Source organism: Pleurodeles waltl, chromosome 5, assembly GCF_031143425.1.
Source record: "Pleurodeles waltl isolate 20211129_DDA chromosome 5, aPleWal1.hap1.20221129, whole genome shotgun sequence".
NCBI classification, from domain to species: Eukaryota; Metazoa; Chordata; class Amphibia; order Caudata; family Salamandridae; genus Pleurodeles; species Pleurodeles waltl.
In genome coordinates this window covers 36,541,904-36,561,311 of record NC_090444.1, presented here as the reverse complement: position 1 = coordinate 36,561,311, position 19,408 = coordinate 36,541,904, and the positions used below count along the sequence as shown (strand labels likewise).

Sequence of the window (19,408 nt, the reverse complement as noted above, 5' to 3'; positions counted from 1 at the left end):
CAGTGCTTTATTCCTCAAGTTGGCGTATTACTCCAAGTACATAAAGTTGGCTTTGGGGACATTGGTCAGCACAATAATATACAGTGTGCATTCTGGTGGAATATGAGGAGAGGGAAGAGAGATATTATCTCTAGGACCCTCACTCATGAAGCCCAACTCCCTTCCACAGGGATCAATTGGAAAATCAGGAGGCCTTTTAGGCTTTTCAGCGCCTAATGATGGATTATTTGAATTATTAGTGAGGTTTAGGATTGAAGGGCTCTAATTCACAGAAGACTTTTCACTTACAGATTAACTTGCTGTTCTGTTTACTGAACACACTGTTGGAGGGTACAGGGCAGAGTGGGTGAAGGAACGATGAGTGTGGGCCACCTCCGTTATAACAGGGCCCGATGCCGATGTTCATAAAGAGGGGGGTATTGTCATGGTGTTGACCTCCTCACACAAACAATTTTTTGCCCCAAGGAAGAGAGTATTTTTAGTTCCAACTCTGTAGCAACTGAGTGCTCCAAAATGGGTTTTAAACTGGAATCCAGAGCAACAAATAGGGGTCATCTGGTGAATCTAAAATACAGCCCAGGTGCTCCAATCCCTGTCTTGTGGTGGCTATCTCACTGGTTGGCTGAGTTGTATTGACCCTTTCCTGCTTAGATTTAGGTACTGCCTCTGATCTCTTTCTTTATCCCCCATGCCCTTGTCCAGTGGAGTAACCACTATAATGTCTGGCTCTAGGGGATCAATGGACCAATGAGGCATTGGACTCTGAGATGTTATGGTACTGTTCAATAAACTTCTGCCCTTCATTCAGGTGCATTTGTGGCACTGCGGTGGTCCTCCTGCTGCGTAGAATGCTTGGCATGGAAATCCTGTCCCTGACCTTGTACCAACATGTCCCACGCAGCAGGACCCGGGGAACACCTTTGTAGCGCCTCCAGGTTTGTTTATGGCACTGTGACAGCCCTCCTGCTGCATAGAATGCGGGGGGAGTGGAAGTCCCGTCCCCGGCCTCGTACCAACATGTCCTGCACAATGGGACCTGGGGAACACCTTTGTAGCGCCTCCAGGTGCAATTGTGGCACTGCGGTGGCCTTCCTACCACATAGAATGCTGGGGGTGGAAGTCATGTTCCCCAACCTCATACCAATACATCCCGTGCAGCAGGACCCGGGGAACACTTTTGTAGCACCACCAGGCGTGTTTGTGGCACTGTGGCAGCCCTCCTGCTAGAATGCTGGGGGTGGAAGTCCTGTCCCCCGACCTCATACCAAAATGTCAAAAGGTATATGCTAATTATAATTGGCTCCGACAACCAGCCTGAAAGTCCCTAGTATATGGTAGGGTATGTAGGTTTATGGATGCCCAGTGGCATTTGGGCAGCTTTGAGTGCACTGCTGTGGTGTCTGGTTTCATTCTAAAGGAAGGCCTGCCTTGCTGTCTGCTTTAAGATTAAAATGCCCCATTGTAGTGACTTACCTCCATGGGCTAACATTGGAAAACTTTATTTTAAAATAATAAAGTTTTATTTTTGATAGGAAAGAGCTAAATATGTCATGTAAGATATCACATTAATAGAATAAATCCACCGACTTGCCACTGTTAGATTTATTATAACTTTTATAGGGAAAGAGTTTTAGAACTCTTTCTAAAAGTTCCGTAATTCTGCCCTGTAGAAGCCTTTCCTGATTGATGAGCCTCTGTTAGGCTGAGCCAAGCTACCTTAATGAGGTGTGAAAAGGCCAGGGCTGAAACAAAGGAAGCATCTGGTGGGTGGAGATCTACAACAGCAAATGGCAGAGAATGAAGGGGGTAGGATGTACAAACTGGTCTTCAGAGGACAGAATGCCACTTGGGACAGAAACCAGACCTCCCACATTTTTTGCACCCCCAGACAGATGGGAACCCCAGTATTTAGATTGGGAGAAAGACTGGAAGGGAAGTGTTAGCCTCACCAGTGGGTGGGCCTAGCCAGACCTGCACCTCCAGGAGAGATTTACTCCATCTTGGACTTTAGGGAACAGTGCTTTCTGGGATTGATTTTTGCCACACTTCACAGGAAGTGGTCACTCAGGAGGATGGCACCCTGCACCCCATTGTTCAGGGGTACCCCCTTGCTTGCCATCCAAGGAGCAAGGATGAATATAGAAGAGCTGCCCAGCAACTCAGATACCTGGTAGAAGAAAATCAGAAGAAGAAGGACTGCCTTGCTGAACCCCCGGTCTGCACCTGAAGCAGTACACCTACAAGGATTGCACCCGCTGCATGCTCTGGGCTTCACCACAAAAAGATGTTTCCGTTTCAGTTGCATTCTGGGAATTGTAGTCCAAGCCCCCCAAGAAGCAACACAAAAGCTTCTAGAACCATGGAAAAGTGTGTGGACACTGCAAGACCCGAAAAAGGACTTCTGGAATAAGATACAGAAGTTTGGAGCAACTTTGAAAAAAAGCTCCATAAGGTGACAGACTCGTAGTCAAGCCAGCAGTGTCAAACCATGACCCAGCCTGAGCTCCAGGTTGATCCCGCTGAAGCTCCGAAGCTCACCGATGAGTGAAAAAGCTCCCGAAAAAAATAATAAGGGCATGATTCAGAGTTTGGCAGAGGAGTTACTCCGTTACAAACATGATGGATTTCCCATCCGCCATGTTACGATTTCAATGGGAATCATGATGTGTGTATGTATATATATATATATATATATATATATATATATATATATATATATATATATATCTTTACTTAAAAAAACAAAGGTTATAGGGATGCTCTAATTTTTAAACGTGCTAAACCATAGAAATTCAGCATTTATAGTTCTTTCAATTAGCGATAACTCATTCCCTAAGAAAACTTGTGACCTCACCATGCACAGTTTTCAACTAAAAAATGATACTGCAATATTACATTGATATTAGCAATGATGTTATCAAAAATTCCATGAGCGTTGCAATATGAGGGGTAATTAGCAGTGTATCTAGAGGGTGCAAATTATACTTATTTTAGGGCATAAGATATAATTACCTGAAATAACTCTAAAGCCCTAAGTCTAACCTCCTACAACTATCCAACCCTGCACCACACACAGCCTTCGGTGGCCTTCAAACATGAAGTGTTGGCAGCCATTTTGTGACTCAGCTTCAGCCAAGTCCCAGAAAAAAAAAAAAAAGAAAAGGTGGCATATTCCTCCAAGGTGCTCATTAAAAAAAAAGCAAATGTCAATAATCTGTCTCAGTCAGAGAATTGTCATGTGGAACACATTAATGCTCCTGGGAGTGAGCCAGTGCTGACAGTCTGGTAGACCCCACTTACGGCCTTTCCTGGCCCTAGTCCTCGGTTTTTGATTGATAGATTTAAAGGGGTTTTTAGTGTGTGGATCCCTATGAAATGTAATCTGCAGATCTCATTGATTCACAGGAATAGGGAAGCAGCCTGAAGCACGACTCCCGGACAACAAAGTTGTGGAAAACGAAAGCGGAACAACGTTTTTGTTAACCACGACTTCCTTGTTCGGGTCCTTAAACATGTATGTGCTGAACCACGCACATGCATGGTTAAGGCACAGAAGAAGGGAGTCGGCTGAGGAGGATGACACGATCAAGTAGGAGGCAAGTGGGGCAGGGATTGGGGCTGTTTTAGGGGTGGGGTAGGGACAGGAGCAGGGTATTTTTAGTTTTAGGGGGTGGGGTGGTTTAGGGGAAGGGGAGGGGGGTCGGGGCATTTTTTGTTTTAGGGGCGGGGTGCGGGGTTGGGGTATTTTTAGTTTTTGGGGGTGGGGGTGATTAAGCTTTAGGGGTGGGGAAGGGAGGACGGGCATTTTTCGTTTTAGGGGCAGGGTGGGGGGTTGGGTTGGTATACTTAGAGGTATTTCAAGTAACTATAACTCACACCTCTGCCATGCAGAGTTATCTGATCAATAATTTTACGGCAGATGTTACAGTGACATTATCAATAAAGTTATCAAAGATGTCATGAGTGCTGTAATTTGTGGGGTAATAAGCAGTGCATGACGAGGGCGTGATTTATGGTTACCTTAGGGCACAAGTTATAGTTACTTGAAATAACATGTGAATTTCTCTGGTTTTGTGCAAGTAAAATGTGTGCCTAGCTATAACATCCCTGTAACTTTTTTTTAAGGGAACTCCTCTGTTTTTTTAGTTCTATTTCCTAACTATAACATCCTTGTAACGTTAGTTTTTTTTTCAGTGAATTTCTATGTTTTTTCAATGTAAACCAATTTCTATTGCTATATGTTAATCTAGCCTTCCATTGTGTGTTGCGGAGGATGGCCAGAGGGCCTGTCCATAGGCCCTGCAGTCAACCCCTATAACAACCCAACCTGATCTTGGCAGCAGGGATCACATCCCCCAGCCATTCTCAGCCTCGGGGACCCAATTCTCCAGGGCGCGGCGTAACAATTAATTATTTTTTGGGGGAGGGATGCCACATGCCCCCCCAGGCCAATCTTGGCCCCAGGGACCCCATACCCTGAGGCCCTTTCTGTAGATTTAATTATTTGGGGGGAGGGGGATGTACAGCCTCCCCAGGCCGATCTTGGCCTTGGGGACCAGTTCCCCTGTGGCCCAACCTAAATATTTCTTTTTGGGGAGGGGGCTGCATGGTTTCCCTCCCCAGGCCAATCTCAGCCTCAGGGACCCCATGCCCCGGGGCCCAGCTATGTGACCTGGGTGCCCAATATTGAGGACAGCGGGGGAGCCTGAAGGCCTCTGCAGTCCTAGACAGCCTCCCACCTCCTATGGATGCCTGGATTGTTGTCACAGAGCGGGAGCTGCTATGTGTGAACAATATTTAATGGAGTGCATACGTTCCTGTGGTGGTAAAGCATCTGAATAGCATTTCTTCAACAAACACAGCTGCTTTATCGGGAGGTGCAGAGGATGTAGAAAAAGTAGAGAGGCCAACTGTACACCTCAATTTACTCCCATTATGCACATGTTCTGCTGATGTGATTTGCCCCCATTGTGCCCTTTTAGATATAATGCTTTAGGGCTGTTTTTGAGTGAGGGTATGTCTTGCTTTGTAGAACGCTAGATTGCAATAAAGTGTGTCTCCTTACCTAAATCTGCACTCCTCCAACACTGATGATAAGGAATTTTACATATTAATGAAGGAGGAAATGCTGCCGTAAACAACCCCAACAATATGGGCTGTATATTTTGATTGTATATTGGATAGGCAATTGGATAGGCAATTGGATAGACACCCTTCAAAATTGGGATGAAACCTAACAGGCTCGCTGCCCTAAAGGAAACACTTATGAATTTCAGTTGTATGGAATTTCAATTACATAGAGGGATCTGCACACAGATAGTGGGGAATTCTCATGCCACATACTGACTGGACAGATTTGTATTCACATTTACATTCACACATACGTTTTGGGTGGTAAAATACTTGGGAAGGTTTGTATCTGGCCATGTCCCACTGCTTATAGAGTATAATCAGGGTTCCAGGTTTTATGTTTTATTTTTTACTTTTTAGTCTGTATATACCCATATTTTCTGCCATAATTATGAAAAGTGGCACACAACTGTATTGTCCGTGCACCATATTTATAAAATGATGGACCATGGCGCTAAGGAATGGCTAGCCTCTCAAAAAAAGATGCTAGCCAGTGATGGATGGCATTTAGGGACATGGCACTAGTGGATCAGAAATGGCATTAGGCTGGTTAGAGGAAAAATATCTGCTGCTAGTCAGCGTAGCGTAATTTTTCTGATGCACAAGCAGCCAAAAAAACTGACTCCTGTCTAAGCAAAGACAGGAGTCATTACCCCTAGCCAAATGCCCATCACAGGGGACCAGTGTTCCCTGGGTAAGCCGTACATACCCAGTGCCAGGCAGGGGGGCCCATGCAAGTAGCCTCCAATTGCACACCACACACATACACATACACTTACCTGCAACTTACCTGGGATGGGCTCCCTTATCCTGTAGTGCCCCTGTGGTGTGGGTGGTGGAGTTGCTGGGGATTGGGGTGGGCATCTTTGTGCCCATTCTATGGTGTTCTTCCATGAAAGTGGGCCTACTTGCACTTTAACGGCTGGTCTGACCAGGCATTAAATAATGGCGCTAAACGGGCTCAGCGACATTATTGAGGCCCGCCTCATCACTGTGCGTTGTTTCAGTGTCAGGAGTTAAATATGGCACTGGGGGGCTAGCGTCATTTTTAGGAAGAGAACGCCTACTTTGCATCTCATTGACTCAAGGTGGGTTGGTGTTTCCTAAAAATGTCACTAACTCCAATATTTTGACGCTAGATGGAGCTAGCATCAAAATATAAATATGGAGTTAATTTAGCATTGCTTTAGCACCAAAATAAATGGTGCTAAGGTGACGCTAACCTTCCATAAAGATGGGCCTTTGTTTTTGATAATTTTATCTGTATTCATCTACATTTATTTTGTGTTTTGTGAAAAAAGTTAAAACATGTATTTTTTCATTTTTATTTGACCATTAAATGTACACTGATACTTGAACACCAGACAGGTTTCAATGTTATGAATACCAAACAATATTAAAACAACACACTGGCACGAGTGAAGTTAGACTTGAAGTTTACCCTTGTGAATCAGGCCCAGAGTAGGTGACATATATGGGATATAATGGACCAAAGGAAAGGGGAGTCACAACTCCCCTGTCTATCACCACCCCAGGGGTGGTGCCCAGAGCTCCTCCAGTGTGTCCCAGACATCTGCCATCTTGAATCCAGAGGTGTGAGGGCACTTGGAGGTCTCTGAGTGGCCAGTGCCAGCAGGTGACGTCCGAGACCCCTCCTGATAGGTGCTTACCTGACTAGGTGGCCAATCCTCCTCTGAGGGCTATTTAGGGTCTCTCCAGGGGCTTTTCCTCAGATAACAACTTGCAAGAATTCACAAGAGTTCCTCTGCACCTCTCTCTTCGACTTCTGCCAAGGATCGACCAGCTGCCTGCTCCAGGACGCCTGCGAAACTGCAACAACGTATCATGAAAACTACCAGCGACATTGTAGCGCCTAATCCTGCTGGCTTTCTCAACTGTTTCCTGGTGGTGCATGCTTTGGGGGCTGCCTGCCTTCATCCTGTACCTGAAGCCACAAAGAAATCTATACTGGGTCGACGCTATCTTCCCCCTGCTTCAGTAGGCACCAAACTTCAGCGTCACCGGTACTCTGGGACCCCTCTCATCTTGATGAGTGTGGCCCCTGGAACACAGGTGGTGGACCCAAGTGCCCCAGACTGTCCAGTGGTCCAACTGTCCAAATTTGGAGGAGGTAAGTCCTTGCCTCCCCTCTCCAGACAGTAATCCTGTGCACGCCTGAACTGCAGCTACAAGGGCTTCTGTGCACATTTCCACAAACTCCTTCATGCACAGCCAAGCCTAGGTCCCCAGCACTCTGTCCTATGATACTCAACTCCTTGAGTTGATCTTCAGCTTCGTGGGACCCTATTTTGCAGTGTTGAGATGACCGCCGTGCTCAGACTTCTTGAACCTGTGTTCAAGGACTTCTGTGGGTGCTATCTTCTTGTGCCTGGGCCCTCTACGTTGCTGAGGACCCCTCTGTCTCCTCTCCCAAGAGGCGACATCCTAGTCCTTCCTGGGCCCGGGAAGCACCCTTTTTCCTCAACTGCGACCTTTGCAGCTACCAAGGCTTGTTTGCTTTCTTTTGCCAATGAAATAACTATGCATCCTCCAGCACGCCGTGGACCATCTTCTGCACAAAGGAGAAGTTCCTCACACCTTTTGTTGTTGCAGAATCTTCAGCTTTCTCCATCCGGAGGCAGCCATTTTGCACCTTCATCTGGGGTCTAGTTGGCTTCAGCCCCCCCTGAACACTTTAGCGACTCTTGGACTTGGTCCCATTCCTTTGCAGGTCTTCACGTCCAGGAATCCGTCTTCGGTGCTTTGAGGTCTGTTGTAGTCTTTGCAAAATCCTCTATCACGATTTTAGTGTGTTTCTGGGGAAATAGTAGTACTTTACTCTTACTTTCCAGGGTCTTGGGGTTGGGTACCTTGAACACCCCTTAGTGTTTTCTTACACTCCCAGTGACCCTCTACACACTACACTAGGCCTGGGGTCCCTACGTGGTTCGCATTCCATTTTCTTAGTAGATGGTTTGTGTTGCCCCTAAGCCTATTGCATCCTATTGTATTCTACAGTGTTTGCACTAATTTCTGACTGTTTTACTTACCTGATTTTGGTTTGTGTGTATATTTTGTGTATTTTACTTACCTCCTAAGGGAGTATATCCTCTGAGATATTTTTGACACATTGTCACTAAAATAAAGTACCTTTATTTTTAGTAACTCTGAGTATTGTCTTTCTTATGATATAGTACCTATATGTTATACGTGGTATAGTAGGAGCTTTGCATGTCTCCTAGTTAAGCTGCTCTGCTATAGCAACCTCTATCAGCCTAAGATGCTAGAACACTACTAATCTACTAATAAGGGATAACTGGACCTGGCACAAGGTGTAAGTACCATTAGGTACCCACTATAAGTCAGGCCAGCCTCCTACAGGGCTGTCATGGGCTGTCAAGACAATTCAGGGTCAGTAGGCTGCCACTCAAGTAGAAAATCTATTTGAGTTGAGGCAACGTCAGCTGCTGGTGCTCCTGGTGCTAAATCAAAGCATACACAGCACAACATCCATGTTTCTGCCCATTGGCAGAACTCTGCAGAATCCCACAAAGTTGTTTGTAACTCTTCAGAATTCTGCTGAGGCAAATCCCACAAATTATGTCCCCCCCTAGTAAAGCCCCAAGGAAATTGGGATTATACAAGCCTTTATCCATGAAAAATGTGAATGCACCGGTCCTCTCAAAGGTTCTAGTGTTCCGTCTGCATTGCACAGGGACCCACCTGATCAGTGAAGATCACTGCTGGGCAGAGAACGCATATGAATTAACACAGACCATCTCATCTAATACATGTGATTCAGGGAAAAAAGATTGAAGGAGTGTTAGAAAGTGGGTATCTAGTTGGAAGAGGTATAAACCCATGTGCAAGTAGGGACTACAGTCCTAGTCATGTTAAGTCACAACACAACCCAAATTATCCTGTGCACATCCTCTGGCACCGTGGCACAGAGCATTCAGGCTTAAGCACGAGTTGAGGTATCAGTTTTTAAAGGTTCCAAAGATTCTCAGTTCTTAGGAAACAGTGGTTGTATCCATGTAACACAGTACCTGGGCTATGTCAAAAATAAGAACGCCAGAGGGCTGCTGAGGAGGCGATGCATTGAAAAACAAGGTGCTGCATCAAACTTTATGGTGCGACTGTGAGAAAGTTGCCTCTTTCTAGCATGGTTACCCCGATTTTTGGCCTGTTTGTCAGTGTGTTTGACTGTGTCACTGGGATCCTGCTAGCCAGGACCCCAGTGCTTATGGTTTATGGCTTGTTTGTTTTCTATTTGTGACTGTTTTGTCAGTATGCTTGACTGTGTCACTGGGATCCTGCTAACCAGGACCTCAGTGCTTATGCTCTCTCTGTTCCCACATTTGTCACTACATACTGGTAACCCAGTATTTCATTCCAAATTGGCATACTGGTCACCCCTAATAAGTCCCTAGTATATGGTACTTAGGTACCCAGGGCTTTGGGGTTCCAGGGGATCCCTACGGGCTGCAGCATTACGTATGCCACCCACAGGGAGCCCATGCAAAGGTCTCTACAGGACTGCCATTGCAGCCTGTGTGAAATGGTACATGCATCATTTCACAGTCATTTACACTGCACCAGGTCACTTATAAGTCACCTATATGTCAGGCCTTCCCACCCTGAAGGCTTTGTCCAGAGTGCCTGTGTGTGAGGGCACCCCTGCACTAGCTGAGGTGCCCCCACATTGTTCAGGACCATTTTCCCGGACTTCGTGAGTGCAGGGACGCCATTTTACACGTGCATTGGACATAGGTCAATACCTATACATTGTTTGCACAATCCCATGCACTCTATGGGCTCCACAGTGGACCCCCAGTACTGTCATACCAGCCTTTTGGTGTTTTCCAGGCAGCCCCAGCTGCGGCCACCTCACAGACAGGTTTCTGCCCTCCTGTTGCCTTGAGCAGCTGAAACCCAGGAAAGCAGAACAAAGCATTTCCTTTGAGAGAGAGGTGTTACACCCTCTCCCTTTGGAAATAGGTGTTGTAGGTATGTGAGGGGTAGCCTCCCAGAGCCTCTGGAAATGCTTTGAAGGGCACAGATGATGCCCTCCTTGCATAAACCTGTCTACACTGGTTCAGGGCCACCAGTCCCTGCTCTGGTGCAAAACTGGACAAAGGAAAGGGGAGTGACCACTCCCCTGTCAATCACCTCCCCAGGGGTGGTGCCCAGAGCTCCTCCAGAGTGTCCCTGGGTTTTGCCATCTTGGATTCCAAGATGGTGGGGCACTCTAGGAGCATCTGAGTGGCCAGTGCCAGCAGGTGATGCCAGAGCCCTCCACTGATAGGTGCTTACCTGTGTAGCTAGCCAATTGCCTTTCGGGGGTATTTAGGGTCTCTCTCCTGGGTGTTTCTTCAGATTCAGATTGCAAGACTCCAGCAGGAATCCTCTGCATCCTTTACTTCATCTTCTACTGATGGAAACGGAGCTGAACCCTCCAGGAACTCTACAAACTGCAACAAAGAAGCCAAGACAACTTCTGCAACATTGTATCTTCAGCTCCTGCCAGCAACTGCAACTGTTTCCAGGTCGTGCATCCTCAGAGGACTGCCGGTCTTCAGCCTGCACAAGAAGAACAAAAGGAATCTCCTGTGGAGCGACAGAGTCACTCCCCTGCTTCATCAGGCACCTTTCTGCAGCATCTGATGCCTGCCACACAGAAGAGCTTAAAATAAATCAGACCATCATCACAAACATCCACAGAACATTTTAAAGCCTTACAGGATAACACTACTGTTAATGCAGACATGTCAATCGGGGTGCCTACTGCTAGAACTTTGTCCTTGGTTTTATTTTTCGAACCTCTCCAACACCCAGCAGAATCCCAAGAATACTAGCATGCAATTGTATGTTTTATAGAAGATTCATGTGGACTTGTAGCATAGTCAAGCATAAACTCCATGTTGGAAATGTCTCTCTCCACTGCTAAACAGTGCTAAAGTGCTTGTGCTCACTCCCCTAAACATGGTTTGATTGACATATACTGGATTGGCATATACAATTTACATGAAAGTCTCCTGTAGAATGGTATACCATAAACCCCGGGCCTGTAAAATAAAAGGTACCAGTGGCCCTGCAGCACTTATTGTAGCACCCATTTAAGTAGCACCTTAAAATGTGTTCAGGGCCTGTCATTTGCAGCATGAAGGAAGTGTTGCACAGTTATTTTGACTTAGCATTTTAAACCCCCTGCCAGACTTTATACTCCCCTTTTCTTACATATAAGTCACCCCTAAGGTAGGTCGTAGGTAGCCCACAGGGCAGGATGCTGTGTAATTAAAAAATTGGACATGTAGTTTTTAAATTTTCACATTTGTTTTTTCGTTACTGTGAGGCCTACCCCTCTCATAGGATAACATTGGGGGTTCCTTATCATTAAGGCCCATATGTATACTTTTTTAGCACCACATTTGTGCCATTTTTTGATGCAAAAGCAGCGCAAACTTACAAAATACAATTGCATTTTGTAAGTTTGTGCTGATTTTGCGTCAAAAAATGACGCAATTGCGGTGCTAAAAAAGTATCAATATGGGCCTAAATACACTGTAATTCATAAGGCAGAGGAGGTGGCTATACCACGTTTGATATCTATAAACTTGTGATGATAAACCCACTTTCATGGTGAAGCCAGATGTATCATTATACATTTGAAAATGGCACTTTCAGAAAGTCAGCATGTTCCTGCCCTTAGCACTCTGTGTCTGTAGCCTGCCTTAGGTCGTATGACTGGGTAGATCTGACAGTTGAGACTGTGTGAAGTGACCTCAGAAAGTCACACAACAGTGGAATTAGCAGAGCCTGAAAGGGCCACTAACTGACTTGATGACTTACACCTGACATGGCTGAGCTCTTTTGCCACACAATAGGCATAACAACCATGTATTGTCAGTGTAGCCAGCTAGGAGTCAGGGCAGGGGAGGCAGACACTCATGGAAAACTATCATTATAAATGGAATTGCTATAGAAGATGAGCTCAGTAACTTAAATGAGTTAAGCTCTCACTGCCGATATCGTGGTGTGATCTGTAGATCGTGAAATTGAATCCCAGCAGGGCTATCATAGCCTTTTTTCTCCTCAGTGTTGATTAATTGAGTAATATCAAATTGGGTTACAATACTGTCTGTTAGTAAATTTGCACTGAAACAGAGAAATGGTAGTGGCGAGCACTCTAGAGAAGCAAATTATCTGAAAAACCTTATGGAAAGGTGGCCCGGGTGAGATTTCTGTTATGCTAGAATAATCTTGCTCAATTTCTGTAATGTATTGTTGCACGTGTTAGGAGAGATTCCAGAAATTATGCCAGTATACAGTTTGCACCACTTGTATTTTTTGCACTGCTTTTGTTTAGCATGAAATGTGTCCTCGTGCCCAAAACTAATGCTACGATGTATTTCACACTATATCTTGTCAAATGCCAGATTTTGTATTTCACAGAAATATTCAAAACCAAATTACATTAATTTTACACACCCCTAGTGACAAGCGGTTGTGCCCCAGTGGAACCTCTGAAGCACAGCACAGCTCTGACAAATGGTCAAAGGCCATTCTTTATACAAGTATAGTTAGGGTACAGAGAGCAACCCTCTCTCTACACTATGGGACATAGTTCTGAGCTTTTGGCACAGGTCAGCTCAGCAAGTCATGTTGCTTCGCTGCCCTGCATCAAAAGGAAAGGACAGGCATGCACCATATCTATGTGATAGCTCTTTCCTGTCCCTTCAAACTGCGCTGGCACTGTTTTGGCTGCCTAGCACCAATGCTGGCACCCTCTGCTGGCAGAAAGAGAAAGAGAAAGAGAAAGAGAAAGAGGAAAAAACAAGGAGAAATTAAGATATTTCTCCTTGTTGCTCCTCCCTTGGGGAGGTATAAGGTTGTAGGGCATCCCCAGGTTTACAGGCTTTAGTAAATATGAGGATGCATCAAAATCTCTGGGTGTTGCTTGGGAAAACCCACCTTAACATTCCTGGAATGCCTCCCTGGTGCAGAGTAAGGCAATGCAGCAACTTCCACTGCCTTGCCTCACTCCATATCGATGAGGCCATGAAGAGCCACTCAAAGTGGCTTTGTTGTGCCTCATAGATATAGGTCCGAAGTCTGCTCCACTGGAGCATCAAAAAAGTGTCACTCCAACGGCTCATGGGGCTCATAAATATGCCCCAATGTCGGCACACGTGCAACCCTGATATGTACGAAAGCCTTGCACAAGAAGATATCTGGGACAAATGTGCCTCAGATCCCATTATTTTGATCTAGGCCACTCATAACAAAAGTGCTCCAAGTGTAAGAAGACTCTTTGGGACTCAAGAAGCCCCTTGACACATATATGGCACTAACACAAGAGGTGCACTACTGGCAAATGAACCATCTGCTAAGAAGCATCACAACAACAAGAGTAGCTCTGAGCAAAGAGCACATTGCACATGAGAGGTACTGGATCAAGTACAGCCAAAACAACCAACCAACCTAAGTACACAAGCACCATGGCACGTGTTAAGTTCAACTGGCACATTAGCAGCCCTCAAAATAATGAGAAGCACCACACACAAATGCCACTCAGCAGACTAGGAAGAACCCAGGAAGATACCTCAGTGATTTAAGCATTTAGGATTCAGCTGCTTTCTTGTGTGATCTTTTGTTAAAGGGGGCCTAAATATGACTTTTTCTGGAATTGCTTATTACCATGGTAGCTTCACAGAGAGCAGGAATGCGTTATGGTGCAAGGTTGCCTGCAATGCAGCTAGGATTGTTTTTGTGCAGTAAGGGACATCTTACTGCACAAATACTATTGTTCGAGGCATTTTCCTCTTTCAGTGTGTGCTGCACAATGCAGCACAAATATAAAGAGGAAACGGTATGGAGACATAACGATATTTCTACTCATTGCACCTCTCCTGGGAAGGTGTAGCATTTTAACGCTTTTCCAGGTTTACCTATCTTCGTAAATCTGAGAGTGTACCAAAATTCATGCCAGGGTGTGTGGGAACACTGACGCTCTACCTATGGAACAGTGCAGTGTAACTCATGGCAGCTACTTGTGCTACACTGCATTAGTCCAGATTTCCCAAGCAGCGCAGGGTCTAGCATGTTGCCTTTGCATTTTGTAAATCAAAATTAACTATTACATTTCCTTTGAGACCTCATGCATAACGCAAAGGCAATGCAATACAATGATAAATATGGTCTTTTATATTTTGTTGGAAACATACAACTGTTTGCTATTAAAAAAGAAATAAAATACAGGAATAAGTTGTAAACTCTTGTCCTTTGAAATTCACCTGTAAAACCTTCTGACTTTTGTAGAGAGTATGTCAAAATATATATTGTTTTCTATCAACCAGTAAAAATTTTAAACTACAGAATATTATGTACCACTCTATCATCAAGGTAAGTACACATAAATGTACATGTGGAGTTAGCACTAGTAACGTTGCTTTGAAGCTATATTAGTAGTCAGTATTCTGGATTGAGTATTTGTGTAAATTAATCTAAACAACTCATGGTGTGACAACATACCTTTTGGCAAATGTGTTTGGAATATTGTTATCTAAAACGCACACTTCTGGCCAATCATTTGAGATACTTTGGTGGGAAGAACCTGACCAACCCCACAGGGGACCAGTGGGTTTGCTTGCTTCTATGGCTGGATTTGCAAACTTTAAATAGTTGATTTTGGTTCCCAATGAAGCCCTCTGTTGACCTTATCCCATACCAGAGGTGCAATTACATTGTTTGTGCTATTGTGCAGATTATTACCAACATTTCAAAATTCTGTGCAATGGTGCAGCTGAAATTTTCACTGACATTTGCAGTGACTTACTAGTCCAACAACACCATTTAGAAGTGATTGATCAGTCCAGATGTTTGTGGAAATGTCAGAACAAATCTATCTATACTGGCCTCTAGTATATTAGGAAGGCTACCTAAGTTGAGTCAAAAGTATAAGGGGGCATATTTATACTCCGTTTGCGCCGAATTTGCGTTTTTTTTATCGACGCAAATTCGGCGCAAAACTAACGCCATATTTATACTTTGGCGTTAGACGCGTCTAGCGCCAAAGTATTGGCAAAGAGCGTCATTTTTTAGCGTGAACGCCTTCCTTGCGTTAATGAGATGCAAGGAAGGCGTTCCCGTCTAAAAAAATGACGGCGACGCAAATGCGTCGTATTTATACTCCCGGGCAAAAATCACGCCCGGGAGGTGGCGGGTCAAAAAACCCCGCATTTGCGCCACATTTTAACGCCTGGGTCAGGGTAGGCGTAAAGGGGTCTGTGGGCTCAAAATGAGCCCACAGGTGCCCTCCCCTGCCCCCAGGGACCCCCCCTGCCACCCCTGCCCACCCCAGGAGGACACCCAAGGATGGAGGGACCCACCCCAGGGACATTCAGGTAAGTTCACGTAAGTATAATTTTTGTTATTTTTCAATTTTTTTTGGGTGGCATAGGGGGGCCTTATTTGTGCCCCCCTACATGCCACTATGCCCAATGACCATGCCCAGGGGACAGAAGTCCCCTGGGCATGGCCATTGGGCAAGGGGGCATGACTCCTGTCTTTACTAAGACAGGAGTCATTTAAATGGCGTCTGGGCGTCGAAAAAATGGCGCTAATCGGGTTAAGACGATTTTTTAGCGTCAACCCGACTTGCGCCATTTTAAGACGCCCTAGCGCCATTTTCCCCCTACGCCGGCGCTGCCTGGTCTACGTGGTTTTTTTCCCCGCACACCAGGCAGCGCCGGTCTGCTTGCGCCGGCTAACGCCATTCCATAAATACGGCGCCCGCATGGCGCTTCGGAATGGCGTTAGACGGCGCTAAATTTTTTGACGCTAAACTGCGTTAGCGCAGTTTAGCGTCAAAAAGTATAAATACGGGCCAAAATACTTAACTGTGGAAATGTCAATTTAGTAAACGATGACTCCAGGTGTAGGGTATTGCTGTAACTTGTGTACAATTCCTCATTTCAACACTTGTTTTCTGGTTTGTGTTTCAGGTAGATTAGCTGATCCTTCAAAGACCACAAACTGTGGCTACGAATCTGGAGACCCTTACTGTGTATCACCTTCTAGCTGGTGGGCCTGTAAGTATTTTGTGAAATATGGCAAGGTGCAGACTATAGTGAGCACTGCAGTGCTATGTTTCTTTTATTATCTGTCCCAGTAACATTGCTGATAATAAATGTTCATTAACTGTGACAGTTATCCTATGATAAGATGATACATTGACAAAATTATGTTTTTTATCCTGTACAAAAGTACATGGATGTACTTTTGGTTCATCTATAGCAATCTCTGTCTCTCTCCATGGGAGATGTGCTATCAATGAATTTTGGTTTCAATAGTCACTACTGAACACTGTACAGAGAGACATACTTACAAGCTTCATATTCAGATCACTTCATCAATGAATTTGTCAGTAATTTTCTTTCACTGTTCTCCATTTTACGTTGTCTTATAGCCGTCTGTTCCAGATACCTTGTTTTGTGCAATAGCTTTCTTTAGGGCATTTCCCAGAATGCTAGTGTTTGTTTTTTTGGCTCACTTGGCAGCACATTTGAAAAGTGTCACAAATAAAATAAGTTCTCTATTTATTCTCACTTTGTTGGTAACTATCCAAAGCTATGCATATTAGATCCTATTTACCAAATAAAAGTACAGTTACTGGCAGAAGCTTCTATTTCCACCTGAATGTATTTTTACATTTTATTCCCTGTTTACTAACATTCCCAGAAGTAAGCTTGGAAAATGTGCTAAAGGTGGGATTGTCATGTGACTTTTCTCAAAGGCAGTTAATCCACCTGTCCAGAGTTCTTCACAGAGGATGACTCTGCAAAGGACAAACAGGAGCCCCCTTTGCAAATGCACTTTGTCTCTATTGAGAATATGTTTTCCCCCATGGAAAACCGTCTTCTGACTTCAACCTGGGGATGATGCATTCTCCTTCCTATCCTGAAGAGAATTTACTAATTCCCCTGTCTGGGTAAACCTTTATCCATTTCCAGGGTGAAAAGAGGCCGCAGAGCAGTTTGGGGTGCCACCTTCCCACCATGTGACTGGGAATTGCTACTGTGGATTTCTCCGCACTCATGGAAGAGGAATACACACTAGTAAATCTACCTACACCCACCAAGAATACCTTTATAAATTCCTGCAGGCCAAAATACCTTTGTGAATATGTGCCTGCAATTTATTCAATAGTCAAACAGATATACTGTGCACCTATTGTATTCAACATATCTATCATAGAAAAACAATTAACCACCATCTGACCTGTCTCACAACATTCGGACCAGAGTTTTTTGATAGCTGCAAACTTCAAACAACACTCAGAAAGTTTAGAACAGCTAAGTCACAAATTGGAGAGATCACACTCTAGCCAATCATACTGTGACAAACTTGTAGGAGGCTGGCCTGGTTTGTAGTGGGTACTCATGGTACTTACACCTTATACCAGGTCCAGTTATCCCTTATTAGTGAAATGTAGGCAGTGGCTAAGAGCCAGGCTCTTTAGAGGTAGCTATGGATGAGCAGCCATGACTTATCTAGGAGTCTTAGTAAAGACAGGGGCCATGCCCACCAACCCAATGGCCATGTCCAGTGGACGAATGTTCCCTGGGCATGGTCATTGGGGCCAGCGCAATGCAGGGGGCCCCAAGTCAGGGTGCCTGAGCGGGAAATAAAGTAGAAATAAAAATACTTACCAGGACTTACCTGGGATGGGTCCCCCATCCTGTGGTGTCCGTCTGGTGTGGGTGGGTGTGTCCCTGGGGCCAGGAAAGGGCAGCTCTGGGCTCTTTCCATAGTCTCTGACCATGGAAAATGGTCCACAGGTCCCCTAACACCTCCCCACACCCAGGCGTTAAATATTGGTGCTAAGCAAGCTTAGTGCCATTATTTAAGGTCCTCATCCCCCATGTATGAATTTAGCACGGGGAGACAAATATGACATTGAGGCCATATTGTCATTTTCTGGATGGGAACGCCTACCTTGCATCTCATTAACGCAAGGTAGGTTTTCACATCCAGAAAATGACGTTAACTCCATAACATTGGCGTTAGACAGGTCTAGCGCCAAAGTATAGATATTGAGTTAGGTTTGCACTGAATTAGCATTAAAAGAATTATGCTAATTCAGCGCAAATAGGGTATGAATATGCCCCTCAGTGGTACAAAAATAAAGGTAGTTTATTTATGTGACAAAAATACCAAAAATACTATAGGAACTATACTCCCTTAGGAGGTAACTACTACACAAATTATGTACACTAGTATGAAGAAATATGCAGAAAAATAGAAAACAGTGCAATTACTGAAAATCACAATAGTTAGAAATGGGCCTAGGAGGAGCACAAACCATATACTAAGAAAGTGGAAAGCGAATGTTGGTCTCCCACCGAGGCAAGTGTAGTGTGTAGAGGGGCACTTGCGAGTATTAGAAAACACTAAAAGTAAGTAATAGAACCTACCCCAGAGCCCAGGAAAGCAGGAGTAAGACACAGTAACTTTCCTAGAACACACAGAAACATAAGAAAGAGGATTATGCAAGAACCACAAGAGACTTCAAGACACCAACAGTGGATTCCTGGACCTGAAGACCTGTGGAAAAAGGGGACCAATTCCAAGAGGCACAGAAGAGTCCAGGGAGAACAGGAGCCCCAGCTAACCCAGATGAAGGTGCAAAAGAAGGACCACCGGTGAAGAACAACAGTCAGTGCTACACCCAAGAAAATGGATGCGAGTTCCTGGTTGGTGCAGAAGATGTCCCATGCCGGATGGAAGATTGCAATCTGGTTTGCAGCGCTGGTTTCCACCAACGAGCCTTGCCACATGTAAAGCTCGCAGTTAGCAGAAAATGGTGCTGCCCCGGACCAGGAAGGGCCTGGTGAACTCTACCCAGGAGGGGGTGTCAGAGGGGACTCTCAGCAACTCAGAGAGCCCTCAGAAGACCAGGCAGTGCACTGATGAGTCCCACAGCACTGGGACAAAGGAGGTGCAAAAGGAGGCCCACGCAGCATGACAACAAAGGGTCTCACGCCACCGGAGAACCACTCAGGAAGCTGTGCATCGCAGGATAGAGTGCTGGAGCCCAGAGCTGCAGGGGGCATGAAGAACTATGTGGAAGGATGCCAACAAGCCTTGGCAATTGCGAAATACGTGGTGCATAGGGGTACTGACTTGCATGGAGAAGCAAGCTCTTACCTCCATTAAAGTTGGACAGTGGGACGTCAGGACTGTCGGAACCACTTCAGACCACTACCTATCATGC

The 19,408-nt window shown here is 45.2% G+C and overlaps 1 protein-coding gene across 1 annotated transcript in view; it reads left to right on the top strand.

Annotated features, from left to right (window-relative positions):
• The window catches only part of LOC138297194 (protein LEG1 homolog), an 87,307-nt gene that overhangs the window by 11,975 nt on the left and 55,924 nt on the right, over positions 1 to 19,408 (top strand). Inside the window, exon 2 of the mRNA XM_069236683.1 lies at positions 16,137 to 16,223. Coding sequence (XP_069092784.1) covers positions 16,137 to 16,223 — 87 coding nt within the window. The remainder of the gene's footprint in view (positions 1 to 16,136; positions 16,224 to 19,408) is intronic.